General features: G+C 44.7%; 1 protein-coding gene across 1 annotated transcript; it reads right to left on the reverse strand.

Moving 5' to 3' along the window:
- Positions 1-3566: 3566 nt before the first annotated feature.
- On the reverse strand, positions 3567-15547 carry LOC137756365 (nuclear RNA export factor 2-like). Its single transcript, XM_068532644.1, is given in 19 exon segments — positions 3567-3611; positions 3748-3808; positions 8483-8665; positions 9208-9280; positions 10164-10206; positions 10302-10417; positions 10526-10588; positions 10695-10798; positions 10942-10997; positions 11081-11149; positions 11542-11578; positions 13378-13487; positions 13672-13779; positions 13899-13987; positions 14134-14203; positions 14342-14422; positions 14539-14643; positions 14759-14842; positions 15452-15547. Coding segments are annotated over 19 exon segments (1593 nt in total).
- Positions 15548-26806: the final 11259 nt, after the last annotated feature.

A 26806-nucleotide genomic window follows, 5' to 3' on the forward strand; every position in this document is an offset into this window, starting at 1 on the left:
ATAAGTGAAAACATACAGTATTTGTCTTTCTCCTTCTGACTTATTTCACTAGGCATAATACCCTCCACATTCATCCATGTTGTCACAGATGGCAAGATTTCATTCTTTTTTATTGCTGAGTAATATTCTATAGTATACACACACACACACACACACACACACACACACACACACACACACACCACGTTGTTTTTATTCATTTGTCTGTCGATGGGCACTTAGGTTGCTCCCATATCTTGGCTATTGTAAAATAATGCTGCTATGAACATTGAGGTGCATATATCTTTTTGAATTAGTGTTTTCATTTTCTTTGGATAAATGCCCAGTAGTGGAATTGCTGAATCATACGGAAGTTCTATTTTTAATATTTTTAGGTACCTCCATACTTTTCCCATAGTGGCTGCACTAATTTGCATCCCCACTAACAGTGAATGAGGGCTCTCTTTTCTCCACAGCTTCACCAACAGGCACGTGAAAAGATGCTCAACATCACTAGTCATCAGGGAAATGCAAATCCAAACCACAATGAGATACGTCACAGAATAGTCAGAATGACTATTGTCAAAAAGACAAGAATGATCCTTTAAATATGTTGCTGAATTCAGTTTGTTAGTGTTTTGTTGAGAGTTTTTGCATCTATATTCATCAGGGATACTGGCCTGTAGTTTTCTTTTCTTGTAGTGTCCTTTTCTGGTTTGGGTATCAGGGTAATAATGCTGGCTTCATAAAATGGTTTCGGAATGTTCCCTCCTCTTCAATTGTTTGGAAGAGTTTGAGAAGGATTGGCATTAATTCTTTAAATGTTTGGTGAAATTTACCAGTGAAGACATCTAGTCCTGGGCTTTTCTTCATTGGGAGATTTTTTATTACTAATTCAATCTCTTTACTAGTAATTAGTCTGTTCAGATTTTCTATTTCTTCTTGATTCAATCTTGGTAGGTTGTTTCTAAGAATTTTCCCATTTCTTGTAGGTTGTCCAATTTGTTGGCATCTAGTTGTTCATTTTTTTAAAAAGGAATTGGCTCATGCAACTGTGGAACCTGGCCAGTCCAAAATCTGCAGGGTAGGCTGGCAGGCTGGAGACCTAGGGAAGAGCTGCAGTTAGAGTCTGAAGGCAGTCTGCTGGCAGAATTCCCTCTCTCTCTGGGGAGGTCAGTCATTTTTCTATTCAAGCCTTCAACCAATTGGATGAGACCCACCTATATTATAGAGAGTCATTTACTTTACTCAGAGTCTACTGATTCAAATATTAATCTCATCCCCAAAATGCCTTCACAGAAATATCCATAATAGTGTTTGACCAAATATCTGGGTACCAGAGTCTAGACAATTTGACACATAAAATTAACCATCACACCTGGGATCCTGTTACAGCTGCAGAATTTCAGGCCCTGCCACAGACACTCGCCATCCTCAACCCCTAGGAATTGCGCCCTCCTACCAGTACTTCACCACCTTTCTTTGAGGCATGTTAGGGTGCTAAGAACAGCTGAACACCAATTCTTCCTTCTTTATATTATTTTGGTGTGGGCGAGGTACAATGTCTAATCTTGCATGATATGGGTCTGAGGTTTCTTCCCTTCGATATGGCCACTGAGGGAATGAAGTGTTCACATCCAAACACTGGCTTTCTCCAGCACAGGGGTTACAGGGTGGTAGGATCATACGGAGTAGTGCCTGGAGGGAAATCCTGTGATCATTCAGGGAATGATACCATTAAAACCTTATGAGCAGGTAAATAGGATAAATGGAATACATATTTTGGAAGATAAGCAGTAGTATGGCTGGGGGTGGGAGGGTACAAGCAGGGATCCCAGGGGTAAGGGCATCAGTTCAGACAAAAGTTCTGGGAAAAAGTGTTGGGAGTGGAGAGTACCACACAGGAGCCAGAGCAATTCTGAGGGAAGGCACACAAGTTAGTTGGAGATTAAAAAGAGAGACAGAGACAGAGAGAGAGGCAGGCTGCAGGGTTAGCATTTGCCTAGGATCATGAGAGCAAGGGAATTGAAAGCAAGGAATTGGCAGGAGAACAAGTGAATGGAAGACCAAGGCAGCATCTGAGCTGGCTAGGGAAGGAGGCGAAGGATGTGGAAGCCTGATGATGTAGAGAGACATTTTCCCTGTCCACGAGGGAACTCAAACAGCTCAGAGAGCCTGAGTTGAGCCAGACAATGCAATTGTTGGTTTACATCTGAGTCTACCTCTATTCTTCACAGTGCAGCTGAGAAGTATACACTGTGATCTCTGTTCAGTTCTTTAGGTGAGAATGCCAAGATTGTCTCTGATCATTGAGGCACTACATGGAATAACATGGAATTATTCCTTATGTAATGGCAATCATCTCCTTAGTTCATATTTTTAAAGACATTCACAAGCCAATATATGGATCCTTCATGTAAATGACATAAAGAACTGAAAAGTGGCAAGTGGGAGGAAATAACTTATGCAAGACCCAAAGATGGAGGCATAATTTGTAAACTGGTGGTACCTCACCTGTGTCTTCAATTATACGATTGTAACTTGAAATTTGGTACTGCTATTATTTTAATTTCAAAAATTATGCCTGCTTGTTGTCTAAAGTGCAAAAATTACAGAAGTACAGAAAATAAGTTGTGCAAGTGTCCCTTTCAACTCTTGCCTGCAATTCTGTACTGCTAATTGCATCGATGAGAAAGGTCACACAGACCTGACCATAATGTGAGATTCCATGTTATTGTTGTTTGTTTGGAAGTGAAATGAAATGCCTCAACCCCCTCAAGCACATGAGAAATGCATGGGCAGACAGGCTGACTCTCCCCTACTCTAAGGTACTGAGGTGAGATCCCTCCCACAGTGCACCTTCAGAAAGGGAGAGGGGGCAGTACAGTGGATGGATGAGAATCCCTATGGAAGCATGGTGAGAGGTGTGAAAAGGCCTGTTTCTCATTCACCTGTATGCAAATCTTGAAATTGTTCACGGTATGGTCTTTGGAAATGATTATGGACAAGAAGTAAAACATGTACATCCTCATCTTCCTTCCTTCCTTCCAAAGCCCTCCACTAGCCAGTCGGCATCCCTTGCAAAGCCTCTGTTGTTCCGGGTCATATCCCTGTTTCTGAGAGTCTCCAGGTAGAGCATCTGACTGAGTCACACTGCCTCCAAAAACCAATTCCTGGAAGCATATCATGTCCCCTCTCATCAGAATTTACTGACAAACTACCTATGGAGTCAAGCCTGATATATCTGCTAGGGATTGCCAGGGTCAATGGGGGTCAGGCAGGAAGGCAACCAAGGCCTTTCAGGCCTGGACCCATTGGCTCATGATTGGGGCAGGGAACAGCAATGCAGAACACACAACATACAACATGCAACATCACTCTTTATTATGAAAACAAACAGCAGTCGTGAGTGGGGAAAATACAGAAACAACTGACCCTTCAGGTGGCTATGTTACCTGGCCTACAAGGTAACTTTGGCTTCTTTGTCGGCCAGGTCTCCAACCCTGTTCATGGGCATGGCCTGAGGCTGGAGAAAAGAGAAACAATGACGATATGATGAAGACAAAGACGGCATCCAAGCGCTCCTTTTAGGGGATTTCCTTGAAGGCCTCCTCTGGGATCTTGCCTTCAGTCTGGAGAGAAGGAGTCGGGATGTCAGAAGAGCCAGCTCCCCACGTTCCATTCTTAGGCCACCGGCCTCCACCTTCTTGGCCTCCCTGAAGGCCCAGAAACATTCATCTTTACCCCCACTTGATTCCCAGACCTCACCTTGAGCATACTGAAGACCTGACCAGCTCTGGTGTAGTTTTATTTGTTGTCCTGAAGGCACCTGCAGTGGGAGAACAACAGGTGATCTCCATTAGTACCACAGTACAGTCACGCTGACCATGCAATGCCACCGCTAAATCTATGCCACTTTCTTGCTGGGACACATGTACCAGTATGAACACTATGTGTAATGACGAAGAAAGACCCAGTGAAAACCAAACCATCTATCACTAGCATTCATGCCCACTAGAATTCAAAACAGAAAAGTAGAGCTGTGCAAAAGAACAAGGGAACTTAATATACACTGATCAAGGAAGATGTTCAAGAAAATAACAAGTGAAAAATTTTTTTGCTTTTGTTTTTGTTTATGTTTAGTTTTCCCTTCCCCCTCCCTGTGTCCTCAAGTCCATTCTATGTCTGCGTCTTTATTCCTGTCCTACCCGTAGGTTCATCAGAACCATTTTTTTTCTTTTAGGTTCCATACTGGTCTTTTTTTTTTTTTAACATCTTTATTGGAGTATAATTGCTTTACAATGGTGTGTTAGTTTCTGCTTTCTAACAAAGTGAATCAGTTATACATATACATATATCCCCATATCTCTTCCCTCTTGCATCTCCCTCCCTCCCACCCTCCCTATCTCACCCCTCTAGGTGGTCACAAAGCACCAAGCTGATCTCCCTGTGCTATGTGGCTGCTTCCCAGTAGCTATCGATTTTACATTTAGTAGTGTATATATGTCCATGCCACTCTCTCACTTTGTCCCAGCTTACCCTTTCCCCTCCCCGTGTCCTCAAGTCCATTCTCTAGTAGGTCTTCATCTTTATTCCCTTCTTGCCCCTAGGTTCTTCATGACCTTTTTTTTTTTTAGATTCCATATATATGTGTTAGCATACAGTATTTGTTTTTCTCTTTCTGACTTACTTCACATCTGTATGACAGACTCTAGGTCCATCCACCTCACTACAAATAACTCAGTTTCATTCATTTTTATGGCTGAGTAATATTCCATTGTATATATGTGCCACATCTTCTTTATCCATTCATCTGTCGACGGACACTTAGGTTGCTTCCATGTCCTGGCTATTGTAAATAGAGCTGCAATGAACATTTTGGTACATGACTCTTTTTGAACTATGGTTTTCTCAGGGTATATGCCCAGTAGTGGGATTGCTGGGTCGTATGGTAGTTCTATTTTTAGTTTTTTAAGGAACCTCCATACTGTTCTCCATAGTGGCTGTATCAATTTACATTCCCACCAACAGTGCAGGAGGGTTCCCTTTTCTCCACACCCTTTCCAGCATTTATTGTCTGTAGATTTTTTGATGATGGCCATTAAGTGAAAAATTTTTAAGTACAAGTTTCCAGCCATCTTTTTTTGAGATATAATGCACACACTATTTTAAAGAATACAAGTCAGTGCTTTTTAGGATATCCACAAGATTGTACAACTATCTAATTCCAAAATAATTTTATCACCTCGAAAAGAAACTCCTTAACCATTAGTGATCACTCCCTATTTCTCCCCTTCCCCCAGAACCTGGCAACCACTAATCTGCTTTTGGCCCCTGTGGATTTGCCGATTCTGGACATTTCATACTATATTCAACTTTTGTGACTGGCTTTTCACTTAGCATAATGTTTTCAAGGTTGATCATGTCATGACATATATCAGAACTGTACTTTGTTTTTTTTGAGGATAAACAGCTAGTTTTTTTAATTAATTAATTAATTAATTAATTTATGGCTGTGTTGGGTCTTCGTTTCTGTGCAAGGGCTTTCTCTAGTTGTGGCAAGCGGGGGCCACTCTTCATCGCGGTGCATGGACCTCTCTTGTTGCGGAGCACAGGCTCCAGACGCGCAGGCTCAGTAATTGTGGCTCACGGGCCCAGCTGTTCCGTGGCATGTGGGATCTTCCCAGACCAGGGCTCGAACCCGTGTCCCCTGCATTGGCAGGCAGATTCTCAACCACTGTGCCACCAGGGAAGCCCCAGAACTGTACTTTTTATGAGTGAATAATATTCTACTATATGGACATACCGGATTTATTCATCCATGCATCAGCTAAAGGATATTTGGGTTGTTTCCACTTTTCGGCTATTATCAATAATGCTGCTATGAACGTTTCTGAACAAGTTTTAGAGTGAACATATGTTTTCATTTCTCCTGGTAGATACTTGGGAGTGGGATTACTGGGTCATTTGGTAACTCCGTGTTTAACATTTTGAGGAACTGCCAAATTTTTTCCCAAAGCGAGTGCTCCACTGAACCTTGATACCTGTAATATATGAGAGTTCTAATTTCTCCACATCCTCACCTATGCTTATCTTTTATTTAATTGATTAAAGCCATCTTAGCGTATGTGAAGTGGTTGTTTTGATTTGTAGTTTCCTAATGATTAATGATGTTGAGCACGTTTTCATGTGCTTGTTGGTCACTTGTATACAATCTTTAGAGAAATATCTATTCAAATCCTTTCCCCATTTTAAAATTGGATATTTATCTTTTGGTTGTTGAGTTGTAAAATCCTTCAATATTCTAGATAGTAGATCTTATCAGATACGAGATTTGCAAATATTTTCTCCCATTTCGTGGGTTTTATTTTCACCTTCTTGATAGTGTCCTTTGATGTACAGAAGTTTTTACTTTTGATGAAGTGCAATTTATTTGTTTCTTTGGTTGCTTGTGCTTTTGGTGTCATATACAAGAAACCGTTGCCTAATTCAAGGTCATGAAGATATACACCTCTGTTTTCGTCTAAGTGTTTTTTTAAAATTTTATTGGAGTTTAGTTTACTTACAATGTTGTGTTAGTTTCAGGTAAACAACAAAGTGAATCAGTTATATATGACTCCATCCTTTTTCAAATTCTTTTCCCATATAGGTTATTACAGAATATTGAGTAGAGTTCCTTGTGCTATACAGTAGGTCCTTATTAGTTATCTATTTTATATATAGTAGTGTGTATATGTTAATCCCAATCTCCTAATTTATCACTTCCCCCCCAGATTTCCCCTTTGGTAACCATAAAGTTTCATTTTGAGAACTGTGAGTCTGTTTCTGTTTTGTAAATAAGTTCATTGGTATCGTTTTTATTATATTCCACATATAAGTGATATCATATGATATTTGTCTTTCTCTGTCTTACTTCACTTACCCAATCAAAAAATGGGCAGAAGATCTAAATAGACATTTCTCCAAAGAAGACATACAGATGGCCAAAAAGCATATGAAAAGATGCTCAACATAACTAATTATTAGAGAAATGCAAATCAAAACTACAATGAGGTATCACCTCACACAGGTCAGAATGGCCATCATCAAAAAATCTACAAACAATAAATGCTGGAGAGGGTGTGGAGAAAAGGGAACCCTCCTACACTGTTGGTGGGAATGTAAATTGATACAGCCACTATGGAGAACAGTATGGAGGTTCCTTAAAAAACTAAAAATAGAGCTACCATATGATCCAGCAATCCCACTCCTGAGCATATATCCAGAGAAAACCATAATTCGAAAAGATACATGCACCCCAATGTTCATTGTAGCACTATTTACAATAGCCAAGACATGGAAGCAACCTAAATGTCCATGGACAGAGGAATGGATAAAGAAGATGTGGTACATATACACAGTGGAATATTACTCAGCCATTAAAAAGAATGAAATAATGCCATCTGCAGCAACATGGATGGACCTAGAGGTTATCATACTAAGTGAAATAAGTCAGTAAGAGTTTTTACAGTTGTAGATTCTACATTAGGTCTTTGATCCATTTTGAGTCAATATTTGTATATGGTGTGTGATAGGGGTCAAAATTCTTTTTTTTTGCATGTTAATACCCATGTGTCCCAGCACCACCTGTTTAAAAGACTATTTTTTTTCTCCATTAATTATTTTGGCACCTATTGAAAATTAATTGGCTACAAATGTCAGTGTTTCATTCTGGACTCTCAGTTCTATTGCATTGACCTATTAAATGTCAGTGCCATGCAGTCTTGATTATAGTACCTTTGTAGTAAGTTTTGAAATTGTGAAGATCAGGACTTGTGGGTCCTCAGCTTTATTCTCTTTCAATATTGCTTTGACTATTCTGAGTCTATTGCATTTCCATGTGAATTGTAGGATCACCTTATCAATGTCTGGAAAGGAGCCAAATGGGATTTTGATAGATATGGTGTAGACTCTGTAGACCACTTTGAATAGTATTACCATCTTAACAATATTAAGTCTTCCAGTCTACAAACACAGAATGTCTTTCCATTTTTTTAGGTTTTAAGTTATTCCAACAATGTTTTGAAGATTTTAAAGTATACGTTTCTCACTTCTTTAGTTACATTTCTTTCTAAGTATTTATTCTTTTGATTCTATGATAAATCAAATTGTTTTCTTAATTTCAATTTAGGATTTTTCATTGTAAGTGCATAGAAATACAATTGATTTTTGTGTATTGATCTTATATCCTGAGATTCTGCTGAACTTGTTTATGTATTCTTACAGTTTCTTAGCAAATTTCTTAGGATTTTCCATGTAAAAGATCATGTCATCTGAGCATAATACTATTTTTAAAATGCTTCACATATATCATCATAAAATTAGGATATGTTTTTCATGAGCTTCCTTTTTTTCTGGAAGCAAAATATCCAAATACTTATTTTTCCAAATTGTCTGTGTGTTCCCTTTTTAATTCCCTTATTCTCCCAGCTCCTGCTTATCCTCATGCACACACAATACTCACTTTTGAGACCACTGGAGGTTCATCCCAGACTGAGTGGAGAAAGCTTGTACCATTTGCTGTTGCTCCCAGTAGAAACTGGGCATGGAGCTGGTGGAGGGTGTGGGTACTGGGATGGAGACTGCACTCTGGGTCTTTTTAGGGTTCACATCCCATACAAACAGCTCGTCATTCACGATGAAAAGACTGGAGGAAAAACGGTCACTCAGATAATTGGACAGATGAACACCACCACACCCCTAACAACAAATCTGCTCCCACTGGCACTCAGCAACCAGATTCCTTCCATTACCCTTCCTGTGTCTGTCCCCCAGGTTCATTGACTGGTACCTCTGCCCCTCCCCACAGAGCCCACCTTTGGAGAGACTGTCTACCACCTTCACTCGATTCATAGGTTTATCTCAAACCCACAAACAATTTCGCATTTACCCTTTACCACAGCCCAAGGGGTGGACGCTCTGATCCCCATTCTCGGAAGAAGACACTGAGTCACAGAGAGGTCATGTGACTTGACCAAGGTCACACAGCGAGTGAGTGTTGGGTCAAGGAGAGAACGCATAGGCCGATTCCAGAGCCCATGCTCTTCTTAACCACTAGGCTAGACTGCTCCTGGGATCTCCCTGCTGGCTTTCCACAATACCGAGTAAACCTAAGGTCTGCACCACCACACTCCCACGCCCCTGAGCGCAGGCGGGGATGGGCATTCCCGCCCACAACAGGGCTCTCACCTGGAGTAGCTGGCAGGGGTAGCGATGAAGGTCCGGGTGAAGGCACGCACACAGTCCTGAGAACTTCCTTCCACTTCAACAGCAAACAAACAACAGCACCCCTTAGAGCCGCACGTGCTGTTCACGCTCACACGGCGGTCCCCAGTCAGGCTGTGACTGGACACTCATGCTGAGAGGGCAGTTGTTCACGGAGGCCAGGGTGTCGGCAATGGGGATGGCAACTATAGGAGCAGTCTGCGCCCAGTGACAGGGCCCCTGACAACCACTACACAGGTTCACAGGATGCGTTTTTCACAGCCGCCCAAGAGGTGGATACTACTACCCCATTTTTCAAATGAGGAAACTGAGAGGTTAAGTAACGGCCCAAGTTCTCAGAGTAAGTATCTGGGATGAGAGTCACCACACTCCACAGCCTGTGTCCCCAACGCCCAGGGTGTGCAGGGCAGACAGGCATGGACACAACTCAGACCTGGGTTGTCTGTGGGAAGCCTGAGGGCTGGAGAACACAGTGGGGAAGGGGAGGGAGGGGATGGGAGGGGAGGGGGAGGGGAGGGAAATGAAGGGATGGGAAGGGAAGGGCAGAGGAGGGAAGGGAGGGGAAGGGAAGGGAGGGGAAAGGAAGGGAGGGGAGGGGAAGGGAAGGGAAGGGAAAGGCAGGTAAGAGAAGGGAAGGGCAAGGAAGGGAAGGGAAGCGACGAGAGGGGTAAGGGAGGGGAGTGGAAGGGAAGGGAAGGGAAGGGGAAAGGAGGGGAAAGGCAGGGAAGGGAAGGGAAGGGAAGGGAAGAGAAGAGAAGAGAAGGGGAAGGGAAGGGAAGGGAAGAGAAGGGAAGAGAAGGGGAAGGGAAGGGAAGGGAAGGGGACGGAAGGGGTCAGGGAAGCTGGGTGGTTCTGGGAATGAGCCTGGCCAGGGGGAGGCAGCAGTGGGGAATCTGGGGAGGGGGTCTACACACACTCACCTTCCTTGAACACCCCGTTGACAGAGAAGCAGAGCATCCTTTCCTGAAAGGGAAGAGCCGAGGTGCCCACTCACCACCTCCACCTCCTACCCACCTGTGGCTTCCTGGGCCCGCCTGAGGGAGGAAGCAGGCACTCACCGTCTGGGACCACGTGTCCACCACGAAGGAGCTGAAGTCATGCTGAGTCTTGGGCAACACACAGAGGGTGTGCACAATGTCACGTTTTGTGTGCTTCAGCAGCTGGACCTGCAGGTCTATGAGGGGAGGGGAAGCGAGCGAAGGTCAGGGGCTGCCACGCCCTGGGCCCTATGATTGACTCCTTCACCGCCCTTTCCCACCCAGTCTTCCCATCACACACTCACGGGGGTCCTTGAGCTTCTTCATATTCCTACTGTCCTTGAAGTACTCGCACAAGCTGCTTCTAGGAGACAAAGAGCAACAGTGGGTGGTGGGTGTTTGCAGGAGCTGGCCTGTGTCTGCTGGGGAGCCACACAGCCCAGGAGCAGAGCCTGTGCTGTGATACTCATGGGGCTGGGTCCTCGGGGTGGAAGGGAATGGTCAGGGAGAAGCAGGCCTCCTCGTGATAAGCACCCACGAGACCCTGTCAGTCTCCACAGTCATGGATTGAGTAGTACCTGAGGGGGAGCAATGAGGACAGTCTATCTCTGTGGTCTGGACCTCAAATGAGACTTGAAAACTCCCCTGAGCAGACCTGTGCTTAGGTGGCCTCACCTGTCCTCGCCCTCTCCCCCTTGCTCAGCTTCCCAGAGGTACTTACTGCTGCAGGAATTGCAGGACTTGTCTCTTCAGCTCATCGCATCCAAAGTAGCTGCCCTGGAATCAAAAGGTATTTGAGACTATGCAGTGGATAAAGCCTCCCTGTAACACCCCAAATGTCGTTTGATCCTCTTCCTCACCTTGCAGGGCTTTATTACGTAGGGAGTGTCAACATCAATGATAACTGGTGACGGTAACTCTTGGCCATCCTGGAGAAGGGAAGAGGAAGTCAGGAGTGGAGACCAGGGGAGTGGCCCTGGATGATCCGGGAAAAGGATGGGCCCAGGAGGGTGAGGGTCAGAGGTCGGGTGTGAAAGGGCCCTGGAAATTCCATGGGAAAGCTTACACTGGATGTCTTCATCATGAGGTCCTGGAAGTCTCTAGTGTTATGTGCAACTTGTGTGTGTGTGTGTGTGTGTGTGTGTGTATTTATGGGTATTTCTCCAGCAAGTATATCCATGTCATTTTCAGGAGTCCATGCCCCCCAAAATGGTTAAGGTTCTGATGCTAATATGTGATCTAGGCAAGACCCAAAGGGCTTGAGGGCAGGTGCAGAGATCACCGACATTCATAAGAGACAATGATTTATGTAGGCACTTACTAGGCGTAATAACTTCGGGAAACAATCTCTGACGGCCCTGTCCAAAACCAAAAATAGAGAAGAGATGGTTGATAGTTCAAGGTTGCAATGTTTCCTTTGAGTTAAAACAGTAATACCATAAACAGAGATCAGTGTGTTCTGGCCCATCCAGCAGCGCCCTTTGCCCACCTCTGCTTCTGATTTTAAGTGTTTTCGGTCCACTTCCCTGTTGAGCACTGAGCATCTGTCATCTTACTGTCTGAAAGGCACTGTCTCCTCATCTCTCTCAATACCTTCACTTTAATATTACTTCCCTCCCTCCCTTCCTCTCCTTCGCCTGGGTAGCTCCCACCCAGACTACTCGCACTCCCTTCTCCAGTGCCACAGGGAGCAGCATTTCAAACCCATACTGCAGGGCTTCCTTCTCCTCCCTTCCTTCCTCCAGGGCCCCACTGAAGGCTGTGGGGAGAAGAGGGAATGGGGTGGGAGCCCGGGGCTCTGCTACCTCACTGGGGGTCCAGCACTCTGGCAAGACCCGGACACCCCCCAGGGATGGCCCAGGATGCTGGGCCAGGGAGGTGAGTGAGGTGGGGCTCAGGGAGGGAGATGGAGGGGATGAAGACAGAAAGGGAGTGAAGGTAGGAGGGGAGAGATGAGAGAGACATAGGGGCACAGAGACAGGGGAGAGAGAGAAAACAAAGGGAAGGGAAAGAAGCTCTCCCGTGGTCGGGGTCAGGGAAGAAGAGAGAAGAAAGGGGAAACGGCGCCCCTGTTGCGGCTCTTCACTTGCCCCAGAATTGCCCAGACACACCAGGTAGGAATGGAAAATATGCCCATGTTGGGCTGGGGCCCCACTGGATGCTGGTTGAAACTTTGCCACCTGTGTGAGTTCAGCCAGACTTGGGCATGGGAAACAGGGCCGCCATGGGGGCACATCTCCCCCAGAATGAGGAAAGGGTCAGGTCCCAGCTCAGTATGGGGCTGAGGATCCGTGGCCCAGTCTTATGATCACCGTCTTCTCTCCTGATGACCCCTGCACCTGTCTGAGTTCGTTCTTTATCTGAGGAATCGTACCTGTCTCAGGCTGCCCAGGGCTCCTGTGAAGGACCAGATGGGATGATGTGACGTGTGCAGGGAGGGATGGGAAGTGCCCCTGAGAGCCCTGTCCTTCTGTCTCCTCTACCACCTCTGCCCTCTGCCTTCCACTCCTGCCTCAGGAAGCCCTCTGATCACTGGCGGGGGCCCACGTCTGGCCCCTTGACTCAAGGAGCCCTGCTTTTTCCCAAGGAGGGTCCAGCTCCTGGCATTGGGCCAGCAGAATGGATGTCATGACAGCAGCCACCCATGGCCTCAGCCCTCAGCATGGCGCAGGAAAGCCCCCATGTCAACCTGGGAGACGAGGGGGGACCCCTTTGGAGGAAGGGGAAGAGGGCCCCTCTCAGAACGGGGGAGGCAAACGCCATCTCAGCACGAAGAAGGAAGGCTTGTCTCAGCAAGAGGCCCTGGACTAGAGGACCCTTCTCAGTCCAGGGCGCCAGCATCTGGATCAAGCCTGGTCGCTCCTGGTCCTGGTGAGGAGGAGAAGCCCTGTTTCCTGCGGCACACTCTTGGGAGGCCTTGGCGGAATATAGCTGGGCGCAGAGAGCTGGAAACAGACCCCAGAGCCCCTGCAGAGGTGAGCAGGTCAGGGGAAGGAAACTCCTCACCAGTGATAGGCAAGGAGAGAGCAGAAGGTGGGGCCTGTGATCCTCCCAGAAGACCAGGGCTGCCACCTTTGGCAAAGGGGCACTGTCACAGATAGTCTAGGCTCCCATGGGTGAAGGTCACCAGGAAGGGTGACAGGGTGTTCACACTGACCTTACATAGGTGGACCAGTCTGGGAAGGTGCCACACAATGGGTTCCCTTGCAGCCACAGCTCTTCAAGCTTCAGCCCTTTAATCTTGTTCAACTCCCACACAGACATCAGCTGAGAAATATGGGGCGGAAGTGGGGAAAGGAATCCCAGGGAAAGAGGGACATCCGGATCCCTGCAGCCCCAGCGCCCTCCCTCCCCCACAGGTACCTTCACCTGCCTCCTGTCATCACTCTGATGGCCACTAACACGCCCCCCCCACTCTCAACCCAACTTTGATCTGGCTCCCTCTTCCCACCTCATTTTTGGAGAGGTTCAGGATCTTGACCGTGGGGGCCATCTGTATAATGTCAGACAGGCCATCCAGCTGGTACAGTTTGTTGCTGCTCAAGTTCAAGGACAACAGCTTTGGGGCAAGAAGAGCTAGAGTGAAGGTTACTATCTAGGACCTTGGAGACAAATCTTCCCTCCACCCCATCTCTTCCACCCCCTACACTAATACCAGCACTGGGCCTACAGCCTCACCTCAGGGAAATTCTTTTCGATGGTTTGCAGGGTGGCGGACATGCAGCTTCTTCGATTCAGAATTATATCAATATTATGGCCCACCAAGTCTTCAGGAAGGAGAGGGGAGGGAATCAGATGGCTGAGTGGGGTCTGGGGCCAGCACCAGCCCCTCCCCACGTTACCATCCCTAAGTCTCCCTCCAGGAAGACCCCTCTGCCCTCCCCCGCCCTAGAATTACTGCTGTCAGCCGTACCTGGGTCAACGCAGAGCCTCTGGAGGTCAAGAGCTTGCTTGTAGATATTAAATCGTTTGATCAAGGTCAGCTGCGGAGTGAGAGATGGAGAGAGCCGCTCTGAGGCTGTGGTGGTGGCAGGGAAATCGGGGGCGAGGGGGACGGGGGGCTGGAGGAAGGAGAGGTTGGTCTGAGGGTTGGCACAAAACATGTCTTGAGTCTGCATTACCTTTAGCTGCTCCATTTCTTCTGGCTTCAACTTATACCGCACAGAGTAGGGAGCAGCGGAGGGGCTGACAAACACAGGTATCTGCAGGAAGAAGAGGTGGGGTAAGCACCAGGAACTCTAGTTCCAAAGAAAACAAGCAGCCCCTGGCCTGTACTCCTTCCTCAGGATGAGGTACAGGTAATGCCCGCGACACACACCTTTCGGCTCTCCTCGTCACAAATCTTGTTGCTGACATCCATCAATGCAGAGGCAGTGCTAGCTTCCTGGACAAAGAACCGAGCCCCATTTTTCACAAAGTGGAACTACAGGGATTGAATGCAACAGCAATAGTATCAGAAGCCAACAGACCCTGCTGAACCAGGTCTCTCTCTCCCCCTTCCCTGTGCCCACGCGTCTGGCTTCGGCATCCTCTCTTACGTCCACTGGAGTGAAGGGGACACTGCAATGGCGCTGGATTGAGTTCATTAGCCATGTCCTGTCATACTTTACCCCATAAGGAATCTAGGATGAAAAGAAGGGATGGGAGAGAGGACAGACAACAGGGAATTTAGGCTGGAGGATGAACCTTTTCCTGATCTTTTCCAGCCTTCTACTGAGCTTGAAAGGGCTTCTAAAGAAGGGACCACTGGCATGATTTCTTATGGGTGTGCGTAATATGGATTTCCTAAATACTCTTTCTCTCCAGTCAAACTCTCTTCCAAATAATCAAGGTGTCAGAGATGATCTTCCTTTTATAAATTTCCAGGAGATCCTACCCAGTGCAGACACTGCTTGCCCCTCAGACAAGGTCTCCAGAGGCTCGACCCTCCATCTCCCACACTCAGCTTGCCAAACTGAGACCTCCAACGTGGAGTTGCTCCATATCCTTGGCAGTAGTTTCCATCTTTGCTCTGAGACAGGCTCCTCCGTTCTCCTCACAGTCAGCCTGTTCCCTTTACACTGCTTCTCTGAATCTGCCCTTAGATGAACAAGACTGTTAACTCCTGGTCATAAAAAGGACAGATTACAAGCTGTCCACAGTGAAATAAACCAGCATCTCTACATGAGACCAACACAACTCCCCCTGACTTTTCTCTCCTGCACATTCCATCCATTTTTCAGGATACTCACGGTGACCCTGAACCAGCTCCCTGGGGTTCCGTCTTGTGTGTTCTCCTGCATTTCTCTCTCCAGAGGTTTTCTGTTTCCCCACACAGTCATATGCATGTGGCCTTCACTGTGCCATCTCACTGTCCTCTCGTTGCCTCGGATGGTACAGGAAGAGCTGCAGGGGGGATGTGGAGAGAAGGAGGGTGAGTGGCCATACGTGCTAAGAAAGTCTTCTGTACACCCTCGTCTCTTTGACACCAGCACTACAATTAGGATCGCTCAACCATTATTTCACTTCTAGCATGCTTCAGTTTTGCAGTGACAGAAGAAGAACACGTCCACGGAGAGTGAGAGAGGTGCATAGTCCCAGGGGCTGCTGTGTACAAACCCTGCTGCCTGGTCACTTACTGTCTTACTTCGGGGTCCTCCTGGACATCCCTCTTCACCACGTTTCCATCATCCTCCTGGAGGTGTGAGGGCTGAGGCTCACCCCCACTGTGTTCATAATGAGGGCTCCTCTTGCCAGAATTACCTGGGAAAGAACTACAACCTTTCTTTCTTCCTTGAGGTGGTCTACCACCATCACTGTATTCTGAAAAGAGGAACAAAAATACAAGTTTGAAGACACATCTGTGGTGCACTTACCATGTACCATGTCTTAGGTAACAGGATGGTAGGGCAGGCAAAGTGCCAACTTGGCCTAAGGGACCAATCCCACAAACCTCAGAAAGGACAATCTTCTGCCTGTGCAGAGAGGACAGCCTTATCTGACAGATGGCACTATCAGGGGAAGAATCGAGGAGGAGCAGGATGAGGAAGAGGAGGACAAGGAGGAGAAAGAGGAAGGAGAAGGAGGAGGGAGGAGAGGACAACTGCCTTGAAACTTTTAACACAGTGGAGCAGGACTGATAAGGAACCGAGGTGTATGCGTCCATGGGTTAGACTGGACACCAGTCATATATGTACCAGGAAGGCACCCGAATCTTGCCTTCTCTCAGGACTTTCCAACAACCACACCAATACCTCTCTCGTGCTTCCCAAATCCAATCAGCCACCACACCGATTCCACTAACAACCAGCAAGCTAGCTGGACTTCCTTTGCCAGTGCACTAGGAGCTTTAATGTCAGGTGGCACTGATGTCACAGCCTCCTGAACTGTCTCCCTCCCTCCAGCCTTGCCCTGAACAATACTCTGTTCGAAAGAGCCAGGATGAGCTCTCTTTTGGGCCAGCCTGAAATGCCTTTCAGCTCAGCAGGCAACTCTTCCTCACTTCAGCTCTTCTATAACAAGGGTGTGAATGATAACCTGGAATGATGTGTCAGCCACCATTTCCAAGTGTTTAGGGATTCTTCCTTTTGCTTTCTATTACTGGTTTCTAATTTGACTCCATAGTGGCCAGGGAACACACTCTGGGACATTTCAATTCTTCTTTTTTTTAATAATTTAATTTCTTTATTTATGTCTGCGTTGCGTCTTCGTTGCTGCACACGGGCTTTCTCTACTTGCGGCTAGTGGGGGCTACTCTTCGCTGTGGTGCACGGGCTTCTCGTCGCGGCGGCTTCTCTTGTTGCGGAGTTTGGGCTCTAGGCGCGCGGGCTTCAGTAGTTGTGGCACGAGGGCTTCAGTAGTTGTGGCACGCGGGCTCAGTAGTTGTGGCTCGAGGGCTCTAGAGTGCAGGCTCAGTAGTTGAGGCGCACGGGCTTAGCTGCTCCGCGGCATGTGGGATCTTCCTGACCAGGGCTCGAACCTGTGTCCCCTGCACTGACAGGCAGATTCTTAACCACTGCACCACCAGGGAAGTCCCTCAGTTCTTTTTGAATTTACTGAGGCTTGTCTGATGGTCGAGGAGATGGTCTAACTTGGTGAATGTTACAGAGACCCTCGGGGAAAAACCTGTACTCTGCTGTTGGTGGGCGGACTGTTCTATTTATGTCATGAAGATCTCGTTAGTTTCCTGTGTTATTCAGGTCTCCTATATCCTTGTTGATTTTCTCTCTGGTAATTCTGTCACTTGCTAAGAGGGAGGTGGGTGTGGAAGGCCTCCACTGTAATTATAGATCTGGCTCTTTCTCCTTTCAGCTCCACCAGTTTTTGATTCATGTACTTTGAGGCTGTGTTGTTTGTGTTCATACACATTTAGGATCTTTATGTCTCCCTGGTGTCCTGATCCTTTCATCATTCTGTAAGGCCTCTCTTTGGCTCTTGTTCATTTTCTTTGCTCTGACATCTACTGTATTGGATACTGAAGCCACAGGCACGCTTAGAAAGTGTCCTGGTTATACCTCACCTTTTATTCACTCCTAGGAGTTGTGTTGTTGTTCACCCCTCCGCCCACAAATTCTCCCCTCCAACATATCTAATTCACCATGGGAAAAGATTTGGAAGTTTTTCGGCACCTGCAGAAATAAGATTGTGTCAATTCTCTTCCCCATAGGTGGATTCACTACGGGTATTTTATTTTTAACACATTCCACTGAAACAGGGAACCAGCAGATAATCATACCAGTGGCTTGTGGGGAGGGAGGATTATGGTAATTACACTGTTAGAAACCAGCTTCCTTTGGGTTGTAATACTTAAGGCTCTCCAGGTTTGTGGGCTGTGCCTTTTGTACATTAACTATTCCATGTTGTCTCAGGGCACGCTTATGAGTAAAGATCCGTCCAGGGCTGATCACTCCACGATGGAGTGATTACGACCAGGCCTCAGATGAACTCCTCTGAGGAGCCGTTGCTTTCCCTGTGTGGCCCGCTGTCAGGGCAATCCTGCTACTCACAACCTTGGGACTTTCCCTGTGTGGCACTGGAAGTGAAAGTAAACACAGATAGGGCATTGGACCCACAAATGCCACTTGCTCGGTCCCCAAACCTCGGAGGGGGCCTGGCGTGCTCTCTTTCTCCCACACTCCACATCCAACTGGTCAGGAAATTCTCTCGGCCCCTCTCTCAAAGTATGTCCAGAAGCCAGCCACTTCTCACCACCTCCATTACCACCACCCTGACTAAGATACCAACATCTATCTCCTGGACTGTACTGCTGTCCAGCTGGCCCCTCTGCTTTCATCCTGGCTCCCTTACCTGTCTGCTTTCAACCCAGCAGCAGAGCGCAAGTCAAATCATTTCACTCCTCTGCTCAACACCACATAACAATGGTTTGAAGCCCACCAACATGTTCAAAAGCCAGGAGTTCATAATGATACTCATCAACAATAACAACAACAAAGAGGAACCTTATTGGTGACCTTTGTAGAATGCCGGGCAACCAACTCGTTTTCACGAAAATCCAGCAATGAAAGGGAAAAATTCACATTTTAAAGGGAGCAGTAAGGGCGTGTGGTCTATGTACGGTGTATAGGAAGAGTCAGAGTCATTTGCAAGAACCCACATTCCTTCAGAAATAACGTTGCCAAGGGGAAAGCGTAGAAGGGGTCCAGCTAACAGCTACCACAGTCCCCCGGCTGACCAACTATGTCGGGTGCCTAAACAGGGCTAGAGACCTCCCTCATCAAGGTGATTCAGACACAAGCAATCTCAGACATCGCCTTGTCAAGTACTTGATAGAATAATCCAGTGAAGCCATGTGGTCCTGGGATTTACTTTGCTGGGAGATATTTGAGAACTGATTAAATCTCCTTCCTCATTAATCGATCTGTTCATATTATGTATTTCTTTACGATTCAGTCTTGCTAGATTGTCTGTTTGGGGGACTTTATCCATTTTTTCTAGGTTTTCCAATTTGTTGGCATACAATTATTCACAGTATTCGCTAATAATCCTTTTAATTTCTGTAGTATCAGTTGTAATGTCCCTCTTTCATTTCTGATTTTAATTATTTGAGTGTCTTCTATTTTTTTTTCTTAGTGAGTCTAACTAAGGCGTTTGTCAATTTTGTGTAGCTTTAACAAAAAGCCAACTCTTAGTTTCATTTACTTTTCTTCTATTGTTGTTGTACTTCTTCTCTATTTCATTTATCTCTGCTCTTATATATCTCCTTCCTTCTGCTAGTTTTGGCTTTAGTTTATTCTTCTGTTTCTAATTTCTTGAGGTGTAAAGTTACGTTGTTGATTTGAGATCTTTTGTCTTTTCAATGTACACATTTAAAGCTATAAACTTCCTTCTTAGCACACCTTTGCTGCATCCCATAAGTTTTGGTATGATGAACTTTCATTTTAATTTGTCTCAAAGTAGTTTCTAATTTCCTTTGTGACTTCTTCTTTGACCCATTCATTCTTTATGAGTGTGTATGGAATTTCCAAAAAAAATGAAAAATACAACTCCCATATGACCCAACAATCCCACTTCTGGGTATATATCCAAAAGAACTGAAAGTAGAATCTTGAGGAGGTACTTGCACATCTATGTTCATAGCAGCACTACTCACAACAGCCAAGAAGTAGAAACAATTAAAATGCCCATCAATGGATAAATGGATGAACAAATTGTGGTATGTATATATATATATACAATGGAATATTATTCAGCCTTTTAAAGGAAGGAAATTCTGTCATATGCTACAGCATGGATGAACCTTGAGAACATTATGCTAAATGAAATAAGCCAGTCACGAGAAGACAAATACTGTATAATTCCACTTGCATAAGGTTTCTAGGGACTTCCCTGGTGTTCCCGTGGGTAAGACTCCATGCTCCCATTGCAGGGGGCCCATGTTCAATCCCTGGTCGGGGAACTAGATCCTGCAAGCATGCTGCAACTGAGAGTCCGCATGCCACAGCTAAGAAGCCTGCATGCCACAACTGAGTCCACATGCTGCAACTAAGAAGTCTGCATGCCGAAACTAGAGATCCCGCATGCTGCAACAAACAGCCGGCACAGCCAAAATAATAAATAAATAAATAATTTTTTTTAAAAAAAGTTGGGAAAACTATAGTAAACAGAGTCCATGGGTTTAAAAAGAAAAGGTATCTAAAGTAGTCAGATTCATAGAAGCAGACAGTAGAATGGGGTTACCAGGGACTGGGGGGAAGGGACAAAGGGGAATTGCTGTTTAATGTGTAGAGTTTCAGAATTGAAAGACGAAAAAGTTCTGAAGATTGGTTTCACAACAATGTGAATCAACTTAACAGTACTGAACTGTACCCTTAAAAATGGTTATGATGGTAAATTTTATGTTACGCATTTTTACCATAATTTTTAAACCTGTACATTAGAGTGTGATTACTCAAAAGGAAATATTAAGAAAAGTTTTTGTTTGGATATGTAAATACAAACGTAAAGAAGTCAACATAAAGAACACATGAGAATGTCAACTGTGCTTATGAGTAGGTGTTTGGAATACACAAGAGGTGTACTTTCATGTCCATGCTCTACTTGTATAAAAGGCTGGGTCAGGGATTTGCCACGGGCTTGGGGGGAAGCACTATTGCTACTGACTCATTACCTAGCATAATAGAAACAATTACTGATAATCAGATCCACCTGTCTTCTGATTATTAAGCTACATCACTTTGGACAATTCACCCGACTTCTCCTGATCTCAAATTACTTACATGTAAAAATCAGGGATTAGAGCTAACCACCACCTCAATCAAGATATAAAGCACATACCACACTCCAAATGGTTCCCAGTTAATCTTTCCATCTCCCAGCTCCATATAAACCTTGATCTGCTCACAGTCCCTATATATTCGTTTTGCCTGCTGCAGAATTTCTTGTAAATGGAATCATACATACTGCACACCTTTGTGTCTGGCTTTTTAAAGTCAGCATCATGTTTTTGAAATCCGTTTATGTTCCTGCCTTTTTTATTGCTGAGTAATATCCCACAGTATGGGTTGTAGTTCTCCACCTCGTTTACACAGTAGAGCCCCTTGGGGAGTTTGAGAATGCCACCAGCTCCAAGCTATACCCACAATAATTAAAGCAGAATTGGGTTGAGACCCAGGCACCCACATTTTCTAAATTCTCCACGTGACTGAAGTGTGCTACCACAGTTGAAAGCTACTGTATTAAAGTATCAGCTTTTGGTTTATGCTTGCCAGAGACCCTAGGAATGGATGCCACCTCATTTTGCTGGCTTTCCACTCTGTTCTTTTAGGGACCTAGTGATTCCATTAGCTTAAATTAGAGATTGGCAGACTACAGCCCATGGGCCAAACCTGGCCTGTGGCCTGTTTTTCTAGGGCCTGCAAGCTAAGAATGGTTGTTACATATTTAAATGGTTACAAAAATAATATTTCTTGACACGTGAAAATTATTTGAAATCCACACGCCAATGTCCATATGCAAAGTTTTATTGGAACACAGCCATACTTCTCTCTGGAGCCTTCCGCTCTACAACAGCAGAGCTGAGTAGTTACGAAAGAGACAAACTGGCCCACAAAGCCTCAAATATTTGTCACCTGGCCCTTTCCAGGGAGTTTGCTGAGCTCTGGCTTAGAGCAAGTGTCCTTAAAGCAAATGCACAGTAACTGTGGTAAATGGCTGACGGTCCCTTTGGCTAAGGCTGGGAAGAAGATTTACTGCAGTAACTTGCGACTTCACCATAGGGTCCTTCCTCAGTAGTCCACTCATTCATGGTGTTCTGGCTCAAGTGTGGGAATTGAGTAAGGGACTACCATTTGCCATCAAGATAGGTCAAGTCACCAGACCTAGAGCTTGATTTCTTTATTTTTATGTTCTTATATTTTATTATAAATATTTATTTATATTTTATTTATTTTTACACTGCTCAAATGCAACTTTGGAGTATGTCAGATATTTCAAGATCCAAGGGATCTGTTGATCAATTAGCCACATTCAGAGGTTGCTACAGGTCAAACCAATGTGACTACCCTTCCATCCTTGCTGTTCATTAGGTAAACAGCACTCACCTTGAGGCAGGAGATTAAGTGCTCCTACTGGGCCTGCAACACCAGAACCCCAACATCTCCACTCAAATGAGGGTGACCATGTCAATGGCAGAATCTCCCATCTCATCTGTGGCCTACACAAGTCAGCCACTTCAGAACACTTCACAGATGAAGATGCCCTCCACACTAATGTGTTTCTCAATGCTGTGGGGGAAAGGAGTGTCCCCTGGGTCCCAAACAGCAGCTGCCTGGTCCACCAACACATTGACTTCAAAGACATTTCAATTCAAGTGACCACAGGTGGTAACTCTTGAAACCGAGTCCCCCTAAAACCGAGTTCCCTTGCCAGGTTGATGATTAACTTCTCTATCCAAAACTTTATTCCCTCTCTTGTCCCACTCATGATCCCCTTAGGACTGAGGAGTATCAAAGAAAAGGGGGGACTGACACTGAACAGAACCCTTCAGGGCCCTCCTGGGTACAAAAGCCCCGCTGTGTTCCCTGTTTCTTGTCTGTAGAAAAAGGCTTTGGCCTCCTAGGCCTTCCCTGAGTTCCAAAGAACAGACTCAAGCAGTTACTAATTAGGGAAGTGAGGAAATGCAGAAACAAAGGAAAAGCAGTCAAAGAAACGAAATTGAGTTATTTGTAGACAGGTGGATGGACATAGAGTCTGTCATACAGAGTGAAGTTAAGTCAGAAAGAGAAAAACAAATACCGTATGCTAACACATATATAGGGAATCTAAAAAGAAATGGTCATGAAGAACCTTGGGACAAGACGGGAATAAAGACACAGACCTACTAGAGAATGGACTTGAGGATACGGGGAGGGGGAAGGGTAAGCTGGGATGAAGTGAGAGAGTGGCACGGACATATACACACTACCAAACATAAAACAGAGAGCTAGTGGGAAGCAGCCGAATAGCACAGGGAGATCAGCTCGGTGCCTGGTGACCACCGAGAGGGGTGGGATAGGGAGGGTGGGAGGGAGGGAGACGCAAGAGGGAAGAGATATGGGGACATATGTATATGTATAACAGATTCACTTTGTTAGAAAGCAGAAACTAACACACCATTGTAAAGCAATTATACTCCAATAAAGATGTTAAAAAGAAAGAAAGAAAGAAAGGCAGTCAAGAAACAATAGTGCAGTGATAAAGCAGAGTCCTAGTTTCTCCGCAAGAGATAACAACTTGATACATATTTTTGAGCTGCTATGCAGAAACTAAGATCCCCTGCCCAGGTGGAGGACGGTGACTCCATGCTGACCACAAGCACACAGACCCCAGACTGGTTAGAACCAGAATGCTGATGATTAAGATCCCTGAAACAGCACCCTGTTTCTTCACCACCAACCAATCAGAGGAAAGTCATGCACCCTGCAGCCCTCACCCCAGATGTTGCCTTTAAAACCCTTCCCTGAAAGTCAGCAGGGAGTTAGAGTCTTCTGAACACAAGCAGCCAGTTCTCCTTGCTTGGCACCCAGAAAATAAACACTGTACTTTCCTTCACCAACAACCCAGTGTCAGTAGATTGGTTTTGCTGCGCAGCAGGTGAGTGGACCCAAGTTCTGTCCAGTAACGCAACTGCAACTCTTTCACCATTGTGTGCCATGGAACACTAATGATTCATCCTCTATTACCAACTGGGTCCTTACTATCTTCAGATCCACCTAGACTGGATGACCTATCCCCGACCCCCACTTCCTTCAGGGCCCTTTGCTTGCAACCAATTTTGGTGTCAAGTACTCTATTAATCAAAGTTCCCACTTCCTTATGCCAGATATTCATTCTAGCTATTTTATAAAAATAAGACATCTTTAATAAAACATATCACACAGCTTACAAAAATTCTGTGAGGGCCAGAAAAGTGGGCTTGGATGTCGCACAGCCAGGGGAAGCCCCCTCACACCATGGGACTGGTATAGCTGAAACACCCCTGCTGCCTATGAGCTAACCAACATGTATGACAGAGACTGAATTCTAGGCACTCTGCTGTGGCTGCCCGTAAAAGCCAGAGACTTCTCCCATCATACAAAGCTGATGCTGCCTGTGGCTCCCACATTACTCAGTTCCACCTCCAAGTTTCACTATGGTGCATAGGCTTGATACATAGAGATCTTCTTTGGGACCCTAGACAAAAGGGGGTCTAGGAAACACACACACACACACACACACACACACACATACGAACGTAGGTCTCCATTCTTTTTTTTAGCTTTCCAGGTCTCTACAGTACAGGAAAACATGTAAGAGTGTTTATGAGTGTTGGAATAGTTGCCAGCTGAGCCAACTTGAGGTATATTCCACAGGACCAATTTTTTTGCTCTCGTAAATGGTATACTCACAATGAAAATATTATTTTCTATTTCGTGCAATTATCTTGTGTATATTAGTCTTGCATCCAATAAACTGGTTAATCACTATTATTATAATTTTCCATAGATCCTCTTGAGTTTTATATGAAGACAATTATTCTCACAGTTTTGTTCCCTTTCACTTTTACACATGTATTAATTAATGTACGTATGTATTTTGGCTTACTGCAATGCCTAGGAGACTCAGTAAGATGTTGAACGGAAGTGATTATATGAATCATCTTTGCCTCTTCTGAGTTTGAATGGAATGCTTTTAATGTCTCACTATTACGTACGGTGTTTGTTGTAGTTTTTGTAAAGTACACATTATCATTTTAAAGAAATATCTTTCTATTCCCAGTTAGCTAAGAGTTATTTTTGTGGTTGTTTAATCTTGATTGGTTGTTGAATTTTATTGCATGCATTTTTTTTCTGGAATCTTTGTGATAATCATCCTCTTCTTGCTCCTTTACCTATTAATGTGTTGAACTACATTATGAATCTCCTAATGTTAAACCAACATTGCAAGTTTGGTATAAGCACAACTTTGCCCTGCTGTATTATCTGTTTTAGCCATTGCTGGATTAAGTTTGCCATTATCTTATTTCTATTTTTGGCATTTTTATAACTAATTAAGATTCACCAGTAATTTTGCCTTCTCATGCATGCTTTGTCAAGAATAAGCTTAATATTAATATTTTCTGTTTCCCCAATATAAATTTCTTTTTTCTAGAATTTACCCATTTAGTATTAATTTTCAAATTATCAGCATATCTTTTTCATAATATTATCTTTTAAATCTTTACTGTCAGTACAAGCAAGACACCTTCTTCGAAAGTGGCTTATCTGTGCCTTCTAATTTTCTTGACCCGTACTGCCAAAGCTTTCCTTATTTTTTTTATATTTTGAAAGCACTAACATCTAGCATTTTTACTCAACTCTTCCATATCTGTTATCGATTTCATTAACTTTGGCTCTTTTATTATTTTTTTCTTGCCAATATGGAAATGCATGAGATGATTTGTATCAAGTATGTGACAAATCCACAGTCTTTTCATCTACCGTCATGTTTTCTTTTATAATTGCTATCCTCGAATAGCACGGATATCCAAATATCCAGTACATTTAATTACTTGGAAAAGACCTGTGGCTTACCAATGTGGGGGGTTTAATTAAATCCATTGTTGGAATATCAGATGATTAAGGGAGATGGAACTGCAGCATTGAAGCAAAGGAACTGCTATGATAAGTACATATGAACTTCATTGAAGAGGACAGCATACAATATAGAAAGGAGTAGGAACAGAAAGAGCACGGACTTTGAAATCATATATCCAGAATGTGCTCTGTCACTTACTGCGTATGTGATTTTAGGCAAGTATTTTACCTCTCTGAGCCTCAATTTCATCATGCAGTAGTGCTGTTTGCCATGGGTTTCCATTTGTCCCTGTTCCCGGGACCTGGAAGAGCTGTACTTCTTGACCTCCTTTGTTTGGGCAGGGCTGTGTATGTGACTGGTTCTGGCTAATGGGTTGTGAGTGACATGTGCTATTTCTGGGCCAGAACATATGGTTGTTGGTTTGAGACCTTGCAGGGTCCTCTTCTCCTCAGGCACAGGGACTGACAACTCTCTAGATGATGGCTGCTCTGTCACTTTGGGTCTCCAAGTCATTCCAGCAAGAATGGCTCAGACCCCCATTGTCCACCATCCCGTGAGGGGCATGCACCTGCCATGGACATGTAGTCGAAGTGAGGAACAAGCCCCTGAGATACGGGGACTGTCTATTACCACAGCATAATCTAGCCTATCTTGATTCTTGTATCTTATCTGTAAATTAAAATAACATCCTCTCAGGATTTTTCTGAGGATTAAATGACAAAGCTGGTATGACAAGGTTGCCACAGTGCTTGACATATAACAGGAACTCAAAAAATGGCAGCTATAATTATTAAATAATAATAACAAACTAGTTTTGAAAAAGTGTGGAAAATTGGTATAAAATGAGAGCTATTTCATCCACTCATCCTTACGGGTAAGCTGTATCGTCTTTTCAAGAGTGGGGCATTTTATTTTATTTTGAAGGCTTCCTAATGACTAGCACTTATGCATTTATTTCTTGCCATCATGATATCAGAAACATAAATTGAGGTTATATGTAAAGAATGAAAAAGTGGAAAGATTAAGCAAAAGAGAGAATGACTAATGACATAAGA

This window comes from Eschrichtius robustus, chromosome X (assembly GCF_028021215.1).
Source record: "Eschrichtius robustus isolate mEscRob2 chromosome X, mEscRob2.pri, whole genome shotgun sequence".
NCBI lineage: Eukaryota > Metazoa > Chordata > Mammalia > Artiodactyla > Eschrichtiidae > Eschrichtius > Eschrichtius robustus.